Source organism: Mandrillus leucophaeus, unplaced genomic scaffold (assembly GCF_000951045.1).
Source record: "Mandrillus leucophaeus isolate KB7577 unplaced genomic scaffold, Mleu.le_1.0 Scaffold87, whole genome shotgun sequence".
In the NCBI taxonomy this organism is placed as follows: Eukaryota; Metazoa; Chordata; class Mammalia; order Primates; family Cercopithecidae; genus Mandrillus; species Mandrillus leucophaeus.
This window is the reverse complement of record NW_012109474.1, coordinates 2,337,379-2,354,820: the sequence shown is the minus strand read 5'-3', so window position 1 is coordinate 2,354,820 and position 17,442 is coordinate 2,337,379. Positions and strand designations below refer to the sequence as shown.

General features: G+C 37.8%; 1 protein-coding gene and 1 pseudogene across 1 annotated transcript in view; one reads left to right on the top strand and one right to left on the bottom strand.

The window, feature by feature from the left end:
• DYM (dymeclin) overlaps nt 1–17,442 on the top strand; it is a 398,822-nt gene that overhangs the window by 44,217 nt on the left and 337,163 nt on the right. The window contains exons 4-5 of the mRNA XM_011968998.1: nt 12,107–12,200; nt 13,162–13,295. Of these exons, the coding sequence (XP_011824388.1) occupies nt 12,107–12,200; nt 13,162–13,295 (228 nt within the window). The remainder of the gene's footprint in view (nt 1–12,106; nt 12,201–13,161; nt 13,296–17,442) is intronic.
• On the bottom strand, nt 9,603–10,016 carry LOC105531159 (annotated as a pseudogene).

Here is a 17,442-nt window from a genome sequence, read left to right as displayed (position 1 = left end):
TCAGCTTGTTCTTTTTGTGAATTTTGAAATACTGAAAATAATTTGATTTACCAACTGCTGTTATTGACTATGTTCACCAGAATAATTATTACTTGTTAAAATCTATTAGGAATATATATTAGAAAGTTTCTATAACAAATTGATATTATGGCAAAGAGCATGGAATCCAGAATCACTTTATGATTTTAATTTCAGCTGTGAGACTTATTAGCTGAGCTTTAATTTCCTCATATAAATTGAGGATAAGGACAACTATTTACAGGATTCTTATAAGGAAAAATTAGGTAATATGAAATATTCTGTACAATGTGTGGCATGTAGTCATTGCAAACCATTTATATCAGCAAATGTTACCTTTTTCAGGTCTTGTTTTTCAAATGCTTAACTTTCAAGTTCGTAGCAATTGGAAGAAATTGTATATATTTTTAAAATGCAGACGGTTATACTTAGATTGCATTGGTGCTTTGAAAATTAAAGATAATGTGTCTGTAAAATACCTAGTGTATAGGAGTGTAATAAGTGAGAACAATATTCTGTTTTAAAATCAAGCTATATAGGCCAGACAAGGTGGCTCACGCCTGTAATCCCAGCATTTTGGGAGGCTGATGTGGGTGGATCATGAAGTCAGGAGTTCAAGACCAGCTTGGCCAAGATAGTGAAACCCCGTCTGTACTGAAAATCCAAAAATTAGCCAGGCATGGTGGCAGGTGCCTGTAATCCAGCTACTTGGGAGGCTGAGGCAGAGAATTGCTTGAACCCAGGAGGCAGAGGTTGCAGTGAGCCGAGAGGATGCCGCTGCACTCCAGCGTGGGAGACAGGGCAAGACTCTGTCTAAAAAAAAAAAAAAATCAAGCTATGTGGATAACTCCCATATAAACTATTTTGCTAAAAACAGTTTTTGATGATTTTTTTTTTTTTTTTTAAAGAGAGAGAGTCTTACTTTGCTGCCCAGGCTGGAGTGCACTGGTGCCATTGTGGCTCGCTGCAGCCTTGATCTTCTGGGCTTCAGTGATCCTTCCACCTCAGCCTCCTGAGAAGCTGGGGCTACAGGTGCATGGCACCACACCTGCCTAATGATTTTATTTTTTGTAGAGATGCAGGTCTCCTGTGTTGCTGAGGCTAGTCTTAGGCTCCTGGCTGCAAGCCATCCTCCTCTTACCTTGGACCCCCAAAGTGTTGGGATATTACAGGCATCAGCCACTGTGCCTGGGCCCAAATATTTTTGTTTTTAAAAACAAACTATGTTGATAATGAAAAAGGTGTTATTGTAGTAGTTGCCTTGCCTTACAACCATAGCTTAGGGAATTTTTTGCTTAATAGAGCTGGCTTTCAAAAGCCATGTTGCAATTCAGTGCTGAAAATTAAGCAGTTTGATGTAACAATATTAGTGTAGTTACTGTGATAATGACTTTTAAGGTGACTGGGTTTTTATAAAAATTAAAAAATTAAAAGATGAAAAAACAGAAAAATATAACAAAATAAGGAAAGCAATGAGAAAACAAATAAAGAAAAAAATTACATTAAGAAAACTGAAAGTAGCTGGGAGTGGTGGCTCATGCCTATAATACTGGTAACTTAGGAGGCTGAGGCAGGAGGGTTGCTTGAGGTCAGAGTTCAAGGCCAGCTTGGGCAACATAATAAGATTCCATCTCTACACACAAAAAAATTGAAAAAACTTAGCCAGGCATGGTGGCACGTGCCTGAAGTCTCAGCTGCTTGGGAGACTGAGGCAGGAGGATTGATTGAGCCCAGAAATTTGAGGCTGCAGGGAACTGTGGTGGTGCCACTGGACTCCAGTCTGGACAATAGAGCAAGGCTCCAAATCTAGGGGCAAAAAAAAGCAAGTAATATTTACTTATTATATATAATGTGGAAAGTATACTAAAATGTAAACAAGGTAGTAATTGCTCATAATTTGAAAACCCTGACATGGCATTGTTGATATTTTTGTATTTTTTCTTCTACTTATGCAATGGATATAAATTTATATATATATCATCCACCATACAGACACACACACACTCACACACACACACACATTTTAATCTGTGTTTTTCATTTGACATTGTATCAGGAATGTGTTCATGTTTTAAAATACTTTTGGGAACACCAAAAAAAGATATACATTTATTGCTCCAAATTCCAGTAAATATGATGGTTCGGCTAAAATAAAAATAATCTCATATTAAGCAGTACGTATGTAATCGCTGCAAATCTTTAGTGACAGTTTCATATAAATGGTATTATTTATATTTTGTTTACACTCAGCAGCATGTCAGGAACCTCTTCACATCAATAAGTATAAGTGCATATCAACTTTAAGGGCTTTGTGAGTATGCTTAGTTTCCTTTTTGAAAAAAAAAATTTTTAAAGTGCTCGTCTACTGTCAACAATTTTCCTTGTCTTTCTTCTTTTTTTGGTCTGAAAATGTTCTATTTTTTTCTTCGCTTTTGAAGCATATGTTTTGCTGGATATAGAATTTTAGATAGACATTAATTTATTTTCCATAATTTAAAGGTGTCATTTCGTTATTTTTTAGCTTTTCTTGTTTTTGTTGTGAAGAAAGCAGTCAACCTTATTGTTGCTTCTTTGAAAATAATGGAATTTTTAACTTCTGGCTGCTTTTAAGTTTTTCTTTTTATCTTTTGATTTTCAGTAGCCTTAGAGTGAGGTGCTGAGGAGAAGTTTTCTTTGTTTTTTTGTTGCCTGAGGTTTGTAGAGATTCTTAAATCTGTGGGTTGGTGTCTTTTATCAGTATTGGAAAATTCTTAGCCATTATCTGTTTATATATAAAATTTTTGTTCTATTCTGTCTCTCCTCTCCTCCTGGTACACTTGTTATACTTGTGTTCAATGCTTTTGTTTCCATTGTGTTCCATATACTTGTTAGGACTTTTTTTCTTTTGTAGTTTACATTGTTTTTCTCTCTGACCTTCAATGAGATATTTTCTGTTAATTCATCTTTAGTTTCTAGTCTTTTCCTTTTTTTTTATTTTAAATTTTTATTTTGAGACAGTGTCTCACTCTGTTTCCCAGGCTAGAGTGCAGTGGCACTAACACTGCTCACTGCAACCTCAGCTTCCTGGGCTCAAGAGGTCCTTCCACTTCAGCCTCCTGAGTAGCTGGGACTACAGGCATATGTCACTATGCCTGGATAATTTTTAAGTTTTCTGTAGAGGTGGGATCTTGCCATGTTGTCTTGAGCTTCTAGGCTCAAGTGATCCTCCCATCTAGGCCCCCACAAAGTGCTGAGATTACAAGTGTGAGCTACTGTCCCTGGTACTCATCTTTTCTTCTGGTATGTCCCATTTGCTGTTAAAACTATCTACTGAGATTTTTAAAACAAGCTTTTAATTTTAGAATTGCTGTAGACTTATGGAAACATTTCAAAGCTAGTATAGAGCGTTCCTGTATACTCTTCACCTATTTCCCCTATTTTAACATCTTACTTTAGTATGGTACATTTGTTTCAACTAAGGAATCAACATTGGTACAGATATACCCCAGAGATATTGTGGGTCAGTTCCAGACCACTGAGATAAAGCCAGTATTGCAATAAAGTGAGTTGCATGAATTTTTTGGTTTCCCCGTGCTTATAAATGTTATGTTTACATTATACCATGGTCTATCAAATGTGCAATAACGTGTTAAATGTACGTATCTTAATCTTATAACTGTATCACAAAAAAATGCTAACACATCATCTGAGCCTTTAATGAGTCATAATCTTCTTGCTCGTGACAACATGACATCCAAGATCACTGATTCAATCAGCTGCGGTGGCTCACTCCTGTAATCCCAGCACTTTGGGAGGCTGAGGTGGGCATATCACCCGAGGTCAGGAGTTCAAGACCAACCTGGCCAACATGGTGAAACCCCATCTCTACAAAAATACAAAAATTGACTGGGCATGATGGCAGGTGCCTGCAATCTCAGCTACTCAGGAGGCTGAGGCAGGAGAATCGCTTGAACCCGGAAGGCAGAGGTTGCAGTGAGCCGAGATTGCAGCATTACACTCCAGCCTGGGTGACAGAGTGAGACTCTGACACACACATACAAAAAGATCACTGATTAGAGATCACTATACAGATATAACAATAAAATGCTTGAAATATTGCAAGAATTGGCTGGGCATGGTGGCCTGTAATCCTGGCACTTTGGGAGGCCAAGGCGGGAGGATTGCTTGAGTCCAGGAATTTGAGACCAGTCTGGGCAACATAGCAAGACCCTGTCTCTACAAAATACTAAAAGAAAATTAGCCAGACATGGTGACTCCTGAGTAGCTACTCAGGAGGCTGAGATGGGAAGATCTCTTGAGCCTGGGAGGTTGAGGCTGCAGTGAGCTGTGATCACACTACTGCATTCAGCCCCATAGGTGACAGAGTAAGACACGTTTCAAAAAAAAAAAAAGAAAAAAGTAAGTAAATAAATATGAAGACATTTTGCAAGAACTACCAAAATGTGATGCAGAGACATGAAGTGAGCATGTGTTGTTGGAAAAATGGCGCTGATAGACTTGCTCACTGCAAGGTTGCCACAAACCTTCAATTTGTAAAAAATGCAGTATCTTTGAAGCACAATAAAGCAAAGCATGATAAAATGAGGTTATGTTAATTCTATTAACTAAACTGCACACTTCAGTCTTTCACTTGCTTTCTCCTAATGTGCCTTCACTGTTCCAGAATCCCACCTAGGGTGCCACATGACATCTAATCGTCATGTATTTCTCTCGTCTGCAACAGTTTCTCAAATTTTCCACATTTTTGGTGCCTTTTGATGATTTTGGGGAGTATTAGTAGGGTATTTTCCAAAATGTTCCTCAATTTGAGTTGTCTGATGACTTTCTCATACTTAAACTGGGGTTATAGGTTTGTGGAAGGAAGACCATGGAGATGAAGTGCTGTTCTGAACACACTGTATCAAGGGGACATGCTGTTAATATGACTTATCACTGATGGTGTTGACATTGATCACTTGGCTGAGGTACTATTTATCAAGTTTCTTCAGTGTAAAGTTGTTTCTTTCTCTCCTGATTCCTTCATTTTCAAAGGGTAGTTTTTCTAGATATAGAATTCTTGGTTAACATTTTTTTCTCTTTCAGCACTTTGAACATATTATTCTACTGTCTTCTGGTCTCTATTTTTTCAGATGTCTGACATTAATTGTATTGTTGTTCCCCTGAAAATGTTGAGAGATTTTTTCCTGCTGCTTGTAAGATGTTCTCTTTGCTTTTTAAAGGAGTTTTTTGGCCAGGCGTGGTGGCTCACACCTGTAATTCCAGCTCTTTGGGAGGCCACAGCAGGAAGATTGCTTGAGGCCAAGAGTTAGATGCCTGTCTGGGCAACATAGCAAGACCCTGTCTCTACAAAAATAAAAATAAAAATAAAAATTAGCCTGGCATGGTGGCTTGCATCTCTTAGATGTGTAGATTAATGGTTTTCATCAGTTTTGGGAAATATGTTGCCTTTTTTTGTTTTTTTTTTTTTTCTTAAGGAATAGGGTCTCATCCTCTTATCTAGGCTGGTCTTGAACTCCTGGCCCCAAGCATGCATCCCACCTCAGCCTCCCAAAGCACTGGCCATTATTTTTGTTAGGCTTTTTATGCTTAGCTTTATTACCTTTTTCCTGAATGTACACATGAGGTTTTCTTGATCAGATTTCTTTTCTTTTTTTTGAGTCAAGAGTTTTGCTCTTGTTGCCCAGGCTGGAGTGCAATGGTGTGATCTCCACTCACTACAACCTCCACCTCCTGGGTTCAAACGATTCTCCTCCCTCAGCCTCCCAAGTAGCTGGGATTACAGGCATGCACCACCACACCCAGCTAATTTTGTATTTTTAGTAGAGATGAAGTTTCACCATGTCAGTCAGGCTGGTCTTGAACTCCTGACCTCAGGTGATCCACCCGTCTTGGCCTTCAAAGTGCTGGGATTACAGGCTTGACCCACCACGCCCAGCCCAGATTTCATATTAAATACTTCACAGGAAATAAGACGTCCATTGGTCCTTCTTTGTCCTAGTTCTTACCCACTAGGATAATGCTGTGAGAGCCAGGTCAGTTGTTTTGTATGATAGTCAGACTCCTTGTAGGTGAGAGATGAGGAAAAACATTTGCCAGCTTATAAAGGGTAAAGAAGCAGCTGTACCGTCCTCTCCTGAAAGAGTCTGCTGTTTACTCTAGCCCTTTGGCATATAAATACAATTTTTTCAGGAGCCAGGTATCCTCACTTCTTGTTTTGGCATTTTAACCTAGGGATATCTCCAAGTTCTGTGGCCTCATTTGTCCTTTTTTTCTTTTTTTTTTCTTTTTGTTCATGAAACTTTTTCCTTTAACTCTTGGTGATAAATATTTCTCATTATGCTTTTTCTCTGTATGGTTTTTCCTATAATTTGATGAGGTGTTTTGATTGGTGTGTTAAGATCCTTTTCAGTTCAGAAGTTTGTTTTTCTTTTTTCTTTTTTTCATTATGGCTCTGATTTTGTGTTTTAGTTTCTTCTCCTTACCTCTTGATCACCCGTAATGTTCAGGTTGGATCTCTGTTCTTTACTTTCTATATCTTTTTGTCTCTGTTCTTTTCTCATATTTCCTCCTTTGTATGATTGATTTCAATGTTTTGTACATGGCCAGTTCTCCTCTTTTACTATTGTAGTGTATGTTTTAGCTGTTATTGCATTTTTAGCTTGTTTCTTAATCATTTCTAGTCTTTTGTAAATAGGCTGCTCTCCTTTTTTTTTTGTTGTTGTTGTTGTTGTTGAGATGGAGTCTCGCTCTGTCGCCCAGGCTGGAGTGCAGTGGCATGATCTTGGCTCACTGCAACCCTCGCCCCCTGGGTTCAAGCCATTCTCCACCTCAGCCTCCCAAGTAATTGGGATTACAAGCATGCGCCACCATGCCTGGCTAATTTTTGTATTTTTAGTAGAGATGGGGTTTTACCATATTGGCCAGGCTAGTCTTGAACTTCTGACCTCAAGTGATCTTCCTGCGTCGACCTCCCAAAGTGCTGGGATTACGGGTGTGGCTCACTGCACCCAGACGTTTTTTTTTTTTGTTTTTTTTTTTGAGACATGGTCTTGCTCTGTCGCTCATGCTGGAGTGCAGTGGTGTGATCATGGCTTACTGTAGCTTCAACCTCCTGGGCTCAAAGCAGTCCTTCTGCCTGGCTTCCTGGGTAGCTGGGACCATAGGCATGCACAACCACACCTGGCTAATTTTTGTATTTTGTGTAGAGATGGGGTTTTGTGATGTTGCCTAGGCTGGTCTTGAACTTCTGCCCACAAGCATTCCTCTCACCTTGGCCTCTCCAAGTGCTGGGATGCAGGTGTGTGCTGCTGTGCCTGGCTTGCTCTCTTTTCATTACATGTGTTTCCCCCAATGGATTTCTGTTCTTTTTAAAAAAATAGATGGTTAATTTTCCTATTGTCCATTGTTGATTGCTATGTGTTAAAATTCTTCTGGCAATTTTGATTTAGCTTTTCTTCTGAGGTTTCACTGTAACTCATTTCTTATCCTCTGGTTGCTGTTGTTATTATTTTCTCATTTTCATTAAACTAACGTATTTATGGAGCACCTACTATATTACAGGAATTATCCCATAAGCTTGGGCTGTGACTGCAAAAAGCACTGACCCAGGTCTCTGACCTCATGGATCTATTTATTTCATTGAGGAGCCAGATAATTAATAAGTATATCTAGTTTATATAATGGTGGCTGTTGAGAAAAATAAAGCAGAGTAAGGGGATGGGGTATAACCCATGAAGGTGCCTTGTTTGCTCCCAGAGAAGCTGTGTTTATTTCCTCTGTTGCTTGTGTAGATCCTATAGATGCTTGTTGAATCTGCTGTTATTTTAGTTTGAGAGCAAATTGATAATATTTCCCAACCTAATTTATAGAGCCCGAGAAGGTTTTATTTGTCCAAGTCTTCTTAGTTTAAATGGGACCTTCATTACCCTCACTTCTTGGCTTTGAGGTATGAGGGAATTCTGAAGTTCCCAGGTTGATCATCTGCATCAGTGTCTTTCTACCTCTCCCTCCACCATATGCTGCTGTGTTGTCCAAGCCGAATATGTATCTCTAAATAAGGATTCTTAAAAAAAAAAGTACCACGATCTTATGAAAAAAACAACTTTTAATATCACAAAATATTCAGTGTTCAAATTTGTAATTGTCTCATTTTGTTTGAACTGGGGGCCGAATAAGTTCACACATTATTTTTGGTTATGTCTTTATATTTCTTTTCATAGCAAGTTTCCCTTTTCATCTGTCTTTTTCTTCTTTTCCCTCTCTCAGTGTATTTATTGAAGAAACTGAGTGGTGGAGTTTCCCACAATGTAGATTTTGTTCGTTGTATCCCTGTGTGGGGTCATCTTGTCCTCTCTCCTCTGTATTTTCTCTACATTGGTTGTTGGATTTTAGAGCTCATGAGTCTTTCAGTGAGATCTTAGAAAAGTTTGTTTCAGGGGCTAGAAGCAAATTTAATCTCTCATCTCAAACAGAAATCCTGTCTACAATACCCTTATCTGAATGTTACCCAAACTTTGCTTGAATTCTTGTAGAGATGGGGTTATTCCCTTCTTTACACGAGCATCACTAGTTAACAGACTGCTACAAGTTCAAGCTCTAGCACCAGGTAAGTTAGCTCTTTATCAAGCACTGTTGTTATCTTAATTTTACAGATGAGGAAACTGAGGCAGGGGCCAGTTTGGTAAGTTGCCAAGTGTTCTACAGCTGGTCAGTGGTGGAACTGAGATTTGAACTTTGTCAGATTCTGTAATCTAGTCCTATTACACTTTTCTGCTTTCCGATTGGACCTCCTGTGTTGTTACTCTGGTTCCCGAAGCTCATTCAGCTTCAACATAGCATTTTATTTGCACCAATTAACTGTGATCATGTAAAATTTCTTTTCTTCTACCATTGAGATATTTTGGAATCTTGAATCTACCATGGAGTATTGTTTAAAATCATTGAGTGTATTTAATTTTATTAACTTACTACCCTAATCTTCATCTTATCCAAAAGAGTATCATGGAAACTTTTTAACTGTCTTGGTAGGTAAGCTCCACGAAGACAGGGAGTTCTCTTTACAAATATTTCCTTAGTATCTGAAACAGTGTGGGCACATATGAGTAGCTCAATAAATACATGCTGATTGAATGAATGAATGAAGAAGGTACACAGCGCTTTAATTATATCACTCAAGTAGTCTGGTTACTCTTTCCAAAAACACAATGTTTTATTTTTTTAAATAGCTAATCATTTATACATTCAACAATTACAAGGCCATTCAGTAATAAAGGGGGCTGTTGAATGAACAAAGATTTCAAAGTTGGGATCTGAGTGATGATTGTAGTCATGTTACCCTCAGCTTAGTTTGTTTCAGCATTTTGTTTGGATTTACAATAGCTAGATAAAGTCCCACAGAGATGCACTTGCAAACCTTAGCTGTTTTTTTTGTTTGTTTGTTTGTTTTTTCTTAAAAAGTTTATCCTGAGGTCTCTGGGTATTTTTTCATTAACACTAAAACTTGAAAGAGGAATAGGACATTTTTGTTTCAAAGTGAAACTCTTAACATTATCTACTATCTTATCACATATCTATTCTTTTTTTTTTTTTTGACAAATCTTATTTTATTCAGATAGCAGTCTGATCACACATAGTCCAACAACACTCAAATAATAAATCAAATATAACCAGATGTTAAAGATTGGTTTTCAAACATCATAGCCAATGATGCCACGCTTGCCTATGATCTCTCCAACATAAAACCACATCAACACCTCAGTGGCCACCAAACCATTCAGCACATCTTCCTTAACTGTGAGCTGTTTGAAGCTACCAGTCTGAGCACTATTGACTATTTTTTTCAGGCTCTGAATAGCTCTAGGGATCTCAGCAGGGGTGGGAGGAACCAGCTCAACCTTGGCATAATACCAAAATGTGGCCAATCAAGGCTTCGAGTAAGTCACAGCTGCATTCACCAGAGCCAGGGTCTTCTCAACAAGGTTACGGACAAATTGGGCCATGGTTCTGGAATGCAAAGTCCGTCGCCCGGAACGACTGGCTGAATGTCACCCCCCCATATCTATTCTTGATTGTGAAGGCTGGACAAAAACTGCTGATTGACAACAAATGTTGCACCTTGCTACTCACAGTGGTATTCTTCAGCTAGCAGCAGCAGCAGTGGATGTCACCTGGGAGCGATAGAGATGCAGAATCTCAGTGCACATTTCACATGTGGAGTCCATTTGCATTTTAATAAGAATGCCTTGTGATTTAAATACACATTAAACTTTGAGAAGTACTGTCAACTTCAGTTAGAAGTATGGTGGACCTGAGCTTCTGAACTTCCACCAAGCTCTCAGATAATGCTGTTGTGGCCAGTCCATGAGCCACACTTGGAATAGCAAAGTGCTTGTCATTTTATCACAGTTAGAAAGTTAGGCAATTACTTGGATTGACTCTCAAGTCATGACAAGAATACATATGCAGCAGGGAGTGAGCCTGGCAGTTATTAAGCACAATGCAGGTATGCTGTAATGCTGTACTTACTCCCATGTATAATATTTTAAAATATATATGTATGGGCCTGAATTTTAAAAAAATATTCTGGAAAACTTCATTTTTTCAAATCTTGACACATTTCAATAAGTTCAAATATGCCAGCCTGGGCAACATAGGGCCATCCCATCTCTACAAAAAATACAATTAGCTGAGCATGGTGGTACATGCCTGTAGCACTAACTACTTGGGAGGCTGAGGCAGAAGGATCACTTGAACCCAGGAGCTCAAGGTTGCAGAGAGCTATGACTGCACCACTGCTGTCCGGCCTGGGTGGTAGATCAAGACCCTGTTTCTACATTTGAAAAAAAAAAGTTCAAATATATGCAAAATTCCCAGATCTTCGTAAGAATGAACTTTCCTGGCTCCCCAAGCCAGTGTGTTTGAGTGTTTGCATTTCCAGTTTTCAAACTAGTTAAAAATACACTTCAGAAGAGAAACAATTATCCAGGACTCTGGAATCTCATATTTTGAAAACCACTGGTGAAGGAAGAAGACTGTGTTTGCTACTAACATATTGTTGACTTTAAGCCCAGAGCTTACCCTTTCTGAGCCTGTCTCTTCATCAGTCAAATGAAAGGTTCTACAAAATAATCTCTCCCTTCTGATGAATTCTTAGCTTCCATGCTTCTGTGACTTGCTGTGCAGCCTAGTAGAGCTTTATAGTTTCATTAAGTCCAATTTCTTGATTATAGAGGTTGCTTCACCTAGCAGTTTAAAGTCAAAGATTTGAGCCAGTTGATAAGGATGTTTCCTTGAGCAAGTAGCAACCTCCAGGTGAGGATCTGTGAAATGGAAGCAATACTAGTGCTTTTCCTGGAGGGTTGGTGTGAAGATTAAATGAGTTAATGCATGTAAAGCACCTACTCTATGTTGTTCATCATATGTTAGCTGTTGTTTCTTTTGCAGATGAGAAAACTGAGGTTGGAGAAGTAAAGTGATTTGTCTGAGGTTCAGTATTCAGTTAATTATAGACCTGGATCTAGAAACTAAATCTGATTACTGATACAGTTGCTGAAGTGCCCGTCATTTAAAGTTAAAAACAAATTCTTTTAAGTTTTGGCTGGTCAAATAGCTCCCCCTCTAGCCACACCGCTTTGTTGATATATTTTCTTAATTTTTCATTCAAATGATTTGTGATCTGGATGGTGTTTTAGATTTAATAAACTTTTATAGTTTATTATATTCTATATACTGGGGACATATGATAATTTTTGAGTTTTTAAAAATCTTTTCTAGAGAAAGATTTAGTGTGTAACTTGACTATGTCTGTTAACTATTATTTTTTCCTTTATGATTTTGGATTCTGAGATAAGATGGCTACTTGTACTGTTTCTATCATTTTCATTTTGCAGATCAGTTTTTGATGTTCAGAATTAAGACCAAGAGCAGCAGTTTCTCTCATTGCTTATTTCTGTAATTAGGTGTGAAATTAACAGTAAGGTTGGTCACTGAGCAATTTCAATATGGCATTTGGTTTTATAAGTGTTATGATAAGCTCACTTTGATTTTAGTTCTTAAATTTAACTTTTTAAAACCTTTTCTTCTCTTGCAGTTGAAAACAATCCTCGAACAGGAAATCTTGGTGCACTGATTAAGGTCTTCCTTTCTAGAACCAAAGAACTAAAACTCTCAGCAGAATGTCAGAAGTAAGCTGGCTAATTAAACCATGTTTGCTTTATATTTAACAATGTGAATTTTAGTTTTCATTTATTGGTGGAAATGGACTGTGGTCTTTTGAAAATCTCTGTGAAGGAATTATTCTTATTATTAAGGAAAAAAGGTAAAAGAGGTATTAGGTTAGTGTCTTAAGTCACTGGGGTGAGATTATAGATTTTGGAATTTGATTTCAGGTTTTCAGACAATCTTTATATGCTTTAAGAAGATGAATAATGATGTAATTATCATTAAGAAGGTAATCGCCCCCATTATCACTGCTGCTGCTATCTAGTTTAAATGATGACTTAGTTTGAGTTTCATTTCATTCTACATCTGTTGCCGTTATTTCCGTCATATTCTTTACATCAATGAAAGGTTAACTTTTTATGCACTGAAGCATTTTTCAAAACCATGTTTGGGTGTCAGTCTCTGAAAAGATTAAAAGATTTTGCATTGTCTTGCTTATAAACAAATTACATTGAATCCAATAAAGTTTTTCTTGGGAGTTCATGGTCATTAATACAAATAAAAAGTATTTTACTGTGCTGCAGGCAGTGCCTCTTTGAAAATTTTGGTTACATATTTGCATATATTCTTTTTATTAAAGTTACCACAATTAAAAAAATTTTTTTTGTAGCCTTCTTCTCTTTTAATTGCCTGTATGTGGTATACCTGTTAAGAACAAAGAACAGTCGTTCCTACAGTCATCAGTAAAGATTTTTATTAAGTAGATTCACTATGTAAAATATGTGGAATGAACTATGAAGTAAAACATAATATCGCTGGTACAATATAATAAATCATGAGCCATTAAAATATATGGACATTGTCCTAATATTACCAATTAGGATGGACAAAATGGTTGACAGATCAGGAAGAAATAATGAACTAGAAATAAACCGTGATGCTAATGTTTAAATATTGATTCTTGTATGATTTTGGTCTTTCTAGCCACATCTTCATTTGGCAGACACACAATGCTTTGTTTATTATTTGCTGTTTGCTGAAAGTGTTCATCTGTCAGATGTCGGAAGAGGAATTACAACTTCATTTTACTTATGAAGAAAAATCTCCTGGCAATTACAGTAAGTATTGTTTTTGAAGATGTTCTGGATACAGCATGTGTAACATTATAAGGATAAAATTTCAGGAATAAAAGTATAATTTTGAAAATTCCAGTTATCCTTATAATTTTCATTTTAAAATGAACTTATACTGTCATTTTTTCTTTTTCTGTATTAATTTAAATGAGTCAAGACTCAGAATTTTTTTTTCCTTTTAAATAAGAAAGCTGATGGAGTTGAAACTTTCATTTATTTTGACTTTCATGCATGTGGATGAAGAAGAAAGTAACATAAAAATAAAACTCACACAAGTATTTACTTCTTTCAGAAAACAGAGGTGTCAGTTTTAAATATCATTGCCAAGTCAATGTATTATTCAGGGAACCAACTAGTCGGATTTTATGTTAAAGGTTACTTTCCTAGAGTGCAGCAATAGCTTCTGCGTCTGAGTGTCTTTGAGACTACAACACTTTATCAGAAGTAACATTTTCAAGGACAGTTTTATGATGCCAAAATGTGTCATCTTTTTCTGAAGATAGAGGGAAAGGTTACGCTTCACACTCTCTTTCCTTTCTGAGGGCAAGGCAGTGTTGCCCCGTAGTTTTCTGAGTTCTGTTTTCAAAATAGATCTCTACCCTCATCAGGCTGACAGCATCACCTGTGTGATTCAAGGTCATATGTTACCATCTCTTGTGGGGACAGGTATTGGGAGAGAACTTTGTGATGTGTATACTTTCCATGGAGGTCTGTGTGCTATGTGGATTTCATGTATATACATAATCACACTTAACTTTCAAAAACCAGGAGTAATTTTTCACTGTGGTTTCAACTGTGGTTGCTAAATACCTGTTTTTAAATGTCAAAGTCAAATATTGACAAATGGAAACAAACGTATAAAAGAGTTACTATTCATCTAGGTCAACATCACAATGTACTGATTTTTCAGTATATCCATGTCTATGGGGAATATTTCCTAAATTCTGTTATGGAATTTTTGTTTTTATTTTTATTTTTTTTGAGATGGAATCTCGCTCGGTTGCCCAGGCTGGAATGCAGTGGTGCGATCTTGGCTCACTGCAACCTCTGTTCCTGAGTTCAAGCAATTTTCCTGTCTCAGCCGCCTGAGTAGCTAGGACTACAGGCACATTCCACCATGCCCAGCTAATTTTTGTATTTTTAGTAGAGATGGGGTCTCACCATATTGTCCAGGCTGGTCTTGAACTCCTGACCTCCAGTGATCCACCCCCCCTTGGCCTTCCAAAGTGCTGGGATTACAGGCATGAGCCACCGTGCCTGGCATAGAATTTTTAAAAACAATATTACGGGGAAGTAGAAGAGATTCTGTGAAAAGTTAACCTTTTGTGCATTCAAGCATTTCTTAAAACTATTTTTAGATGGCAAAAATCTTATGGAAATTCTGGTTATATCATTTAAATATATTAAGGTATTATGTTACATTTTGAGCAAATGAAATGACATGATACAAGAAAACAATAGTTTACAATACTTTCAACTCAAGTAGCAGAGTGACCGTGTGTATTTATCTCTTCTCCCTCTGAAACCCCATTACCTGATGGTAGAGGAATTTTCTACACATACTATCAAGCAACTTAGGACAGTCATTTCATCCTTCTTTAGGCTCCTTATGGCCTCTTTTGAGATCAGGAAACGGTTTTGGAGAAATAGAATATGAATTTCTGTTTTACTGCAATCTTTTCCTCAGTGTATTTCCAAATTAGAGAAGGACATTCTTCTTGACTCACACTTTGAAAATACGATTTTACCATCTTCTAACATTTTAGCATCTTTTCTGTGACTTGATAGCCATTTGGCAGGTTCATGTCCAAGGAGGCTATTGCCTTTCATTTCTGTAAGGCCCAAATCTCACTAAGTTCTGCAGGTTTTGAGGAAACTGAAAGGTGGCAAACATCACAGGGCAGGACACCACTGCCTCATAGCAATACTGTGTGCAGGGCATGCAGAACATTTAGCAGGCAAGAGCTCTTCATTTTCTTTGGTTAGAAGTTTGTAGACTGAATGGAATTTGCTGCAGTTTACATATGCCCTGTCCCCAAATATGCAGATAGATGAGCAAACTCTAGTTTGTGCTTGAACAAGATATCAGCAATCTTTTGTCTTCTGTTTATGTGGAAACATTTTTTTTCCCTCTACTGATACTGGACAAATACAGGTTGAGTGTATTTAAATTCAAATTTCATCCTTGAGAGCCTGCTGAATTTAAAATATCACAATTAAGTTTGTTTCGTAAGTGTTCTAAAGTTTCTTTCCAACAGATGACATTGTTGGCTGGTTGCAGGGAAGCAAAATCATATGTTCCACTTTTCTTTGAAAGTTATTGTATTAGGGTTCTCTAGAGGGACAGAACTAATAGCATAGATGTATATATGAAGGGGAGTTTATTAAGGAGTATTGACTCACATGATCACAAGGTGAAGTCCCATAATAGGCCCTGTGCAAGCTGAGGAGCAAGGAAGCCAGTCTGAGTCCCAAAACCTCAAAATTAGGGCTGACAGTGTAGCCTTCAGTCTGTGACTGAAGGCCCAAGAGTCCCTGGCAAACCGCTGGTGTAAGTCCAAGCATCCAAAAACTGAAGAACCTGGAGTCCAGTGTTTGAGGGCAAGAAGCATTCAGCATGGGCGAAAGATGAAGGCCAGTAGACTCAGCAAGTCTGCTCCTTCCACCTTCTTCTGCCTGCTTTATTCTATTCGTGCTGGCAATTGATTAGATGGTGCCCACCCAGACTGAGGGGGGGTCTGCCTTCCCCATCCCATTGACTCAAGTGTTAATTTCCTTTGGCAACACCCTCACAGACACACCCAGGAACAGTACTTTGCATCCTTCAATCCAATCAAGTAGACACTCGATATTAACCATCACAGTATCACAATTACTGTTCTACATTTCATAGCTAAAATGTGGATAACTTTATTATTCTTGAATAAAGCAAGCATATCAATTTTAGCAGTTTTATTTGCTGTCATCTTTTATTTTCTCTTCTGTCCCAGAAGACCATTTCATGGAAAGTCATTTATTGTTTTGCCCAGTTTTGAGTTAGTATGAATTACTACCTCATTAACTTTGGGGGATGGGGGGAAGGGGATAGGTACTGAAATTATCTTTGATGCTGTTAAAAAAAATGTTAAATTTCAGATACTATACCATATTAATTTATTAAGTAAAGAATACGTTTCTATGAAGGGTGAATAAAATGGCAATGAATATGTTTGTGTATGTGTATATATATATATATACACACACACACACACACATATATGTATTTTTTTTCCTTTTAAAGTCCAAGGCAGGTATAGTGTGTGTGTGTGTGTGTGTGTGTGTGTGTGTCTTTTCCCCTTTCCCATTTTGTAACTGTGAGAGCCCCATGTGTTTAGGGGCTGCCCCATGAGTATTTCCCTTGGATAAAAATGTTTACCTTGTCTTCTCAGGGGAAACAACTCTCCAGTTTCATTGTAGATCAGACATTCCTTTCTTGGATTCTGTGCTTTCTACTCTGAAGTAATTCCTGCTGAACTTTAGAGATTCTGCTCTAAAAAAGATAGGCAGCCATTTTTTTTTTTCTGTTTTTGTTTTTGTTTTTTGGAGACATAGTTTCGCTCTTGTTGCTCAGGCTAGGGTGCAATGGAACGATCACGGCTCACTGCAACCTCTGCCTTCCGGATTCAGGTGATTTTCCTACCTCAACCTCCCAAGTATCTGGGATTAGAGGCATGTGCCACCATACCCGGTTGCTTTTGTATTTTTAGTAGAGACAGGGTTTCACCATATTGGCCAGGCTGGTCTTGAACTCCTGACCTCACGTGATCTGCCCACCTCGGCCTCTCACAGTGCTGGGATTACAGGTGTGCTCCACTGCGCCTGGCCTGGGCAGCCAAATTTTATTGAAGCTACCTTTCATTAAGCTACCTTGGAAAAGGGAGCTGAGGCACAGGAAGCAAACTGAACTGTCCTAATATTTTTAGAGATTGAGCATTTGTCATTTCACCAAAGTTTATTTCAATAATAAAAGTCCCTTTGACTCCACATTTGATTAGTGGTACTGGAAAAACAAGTATTTCTCCTTCTTCCCCCTAAACTTTCACAGGCAAAATACATTTTCTGTCTCTTTCTCAGTCACTAAGTAGGAAAGGAA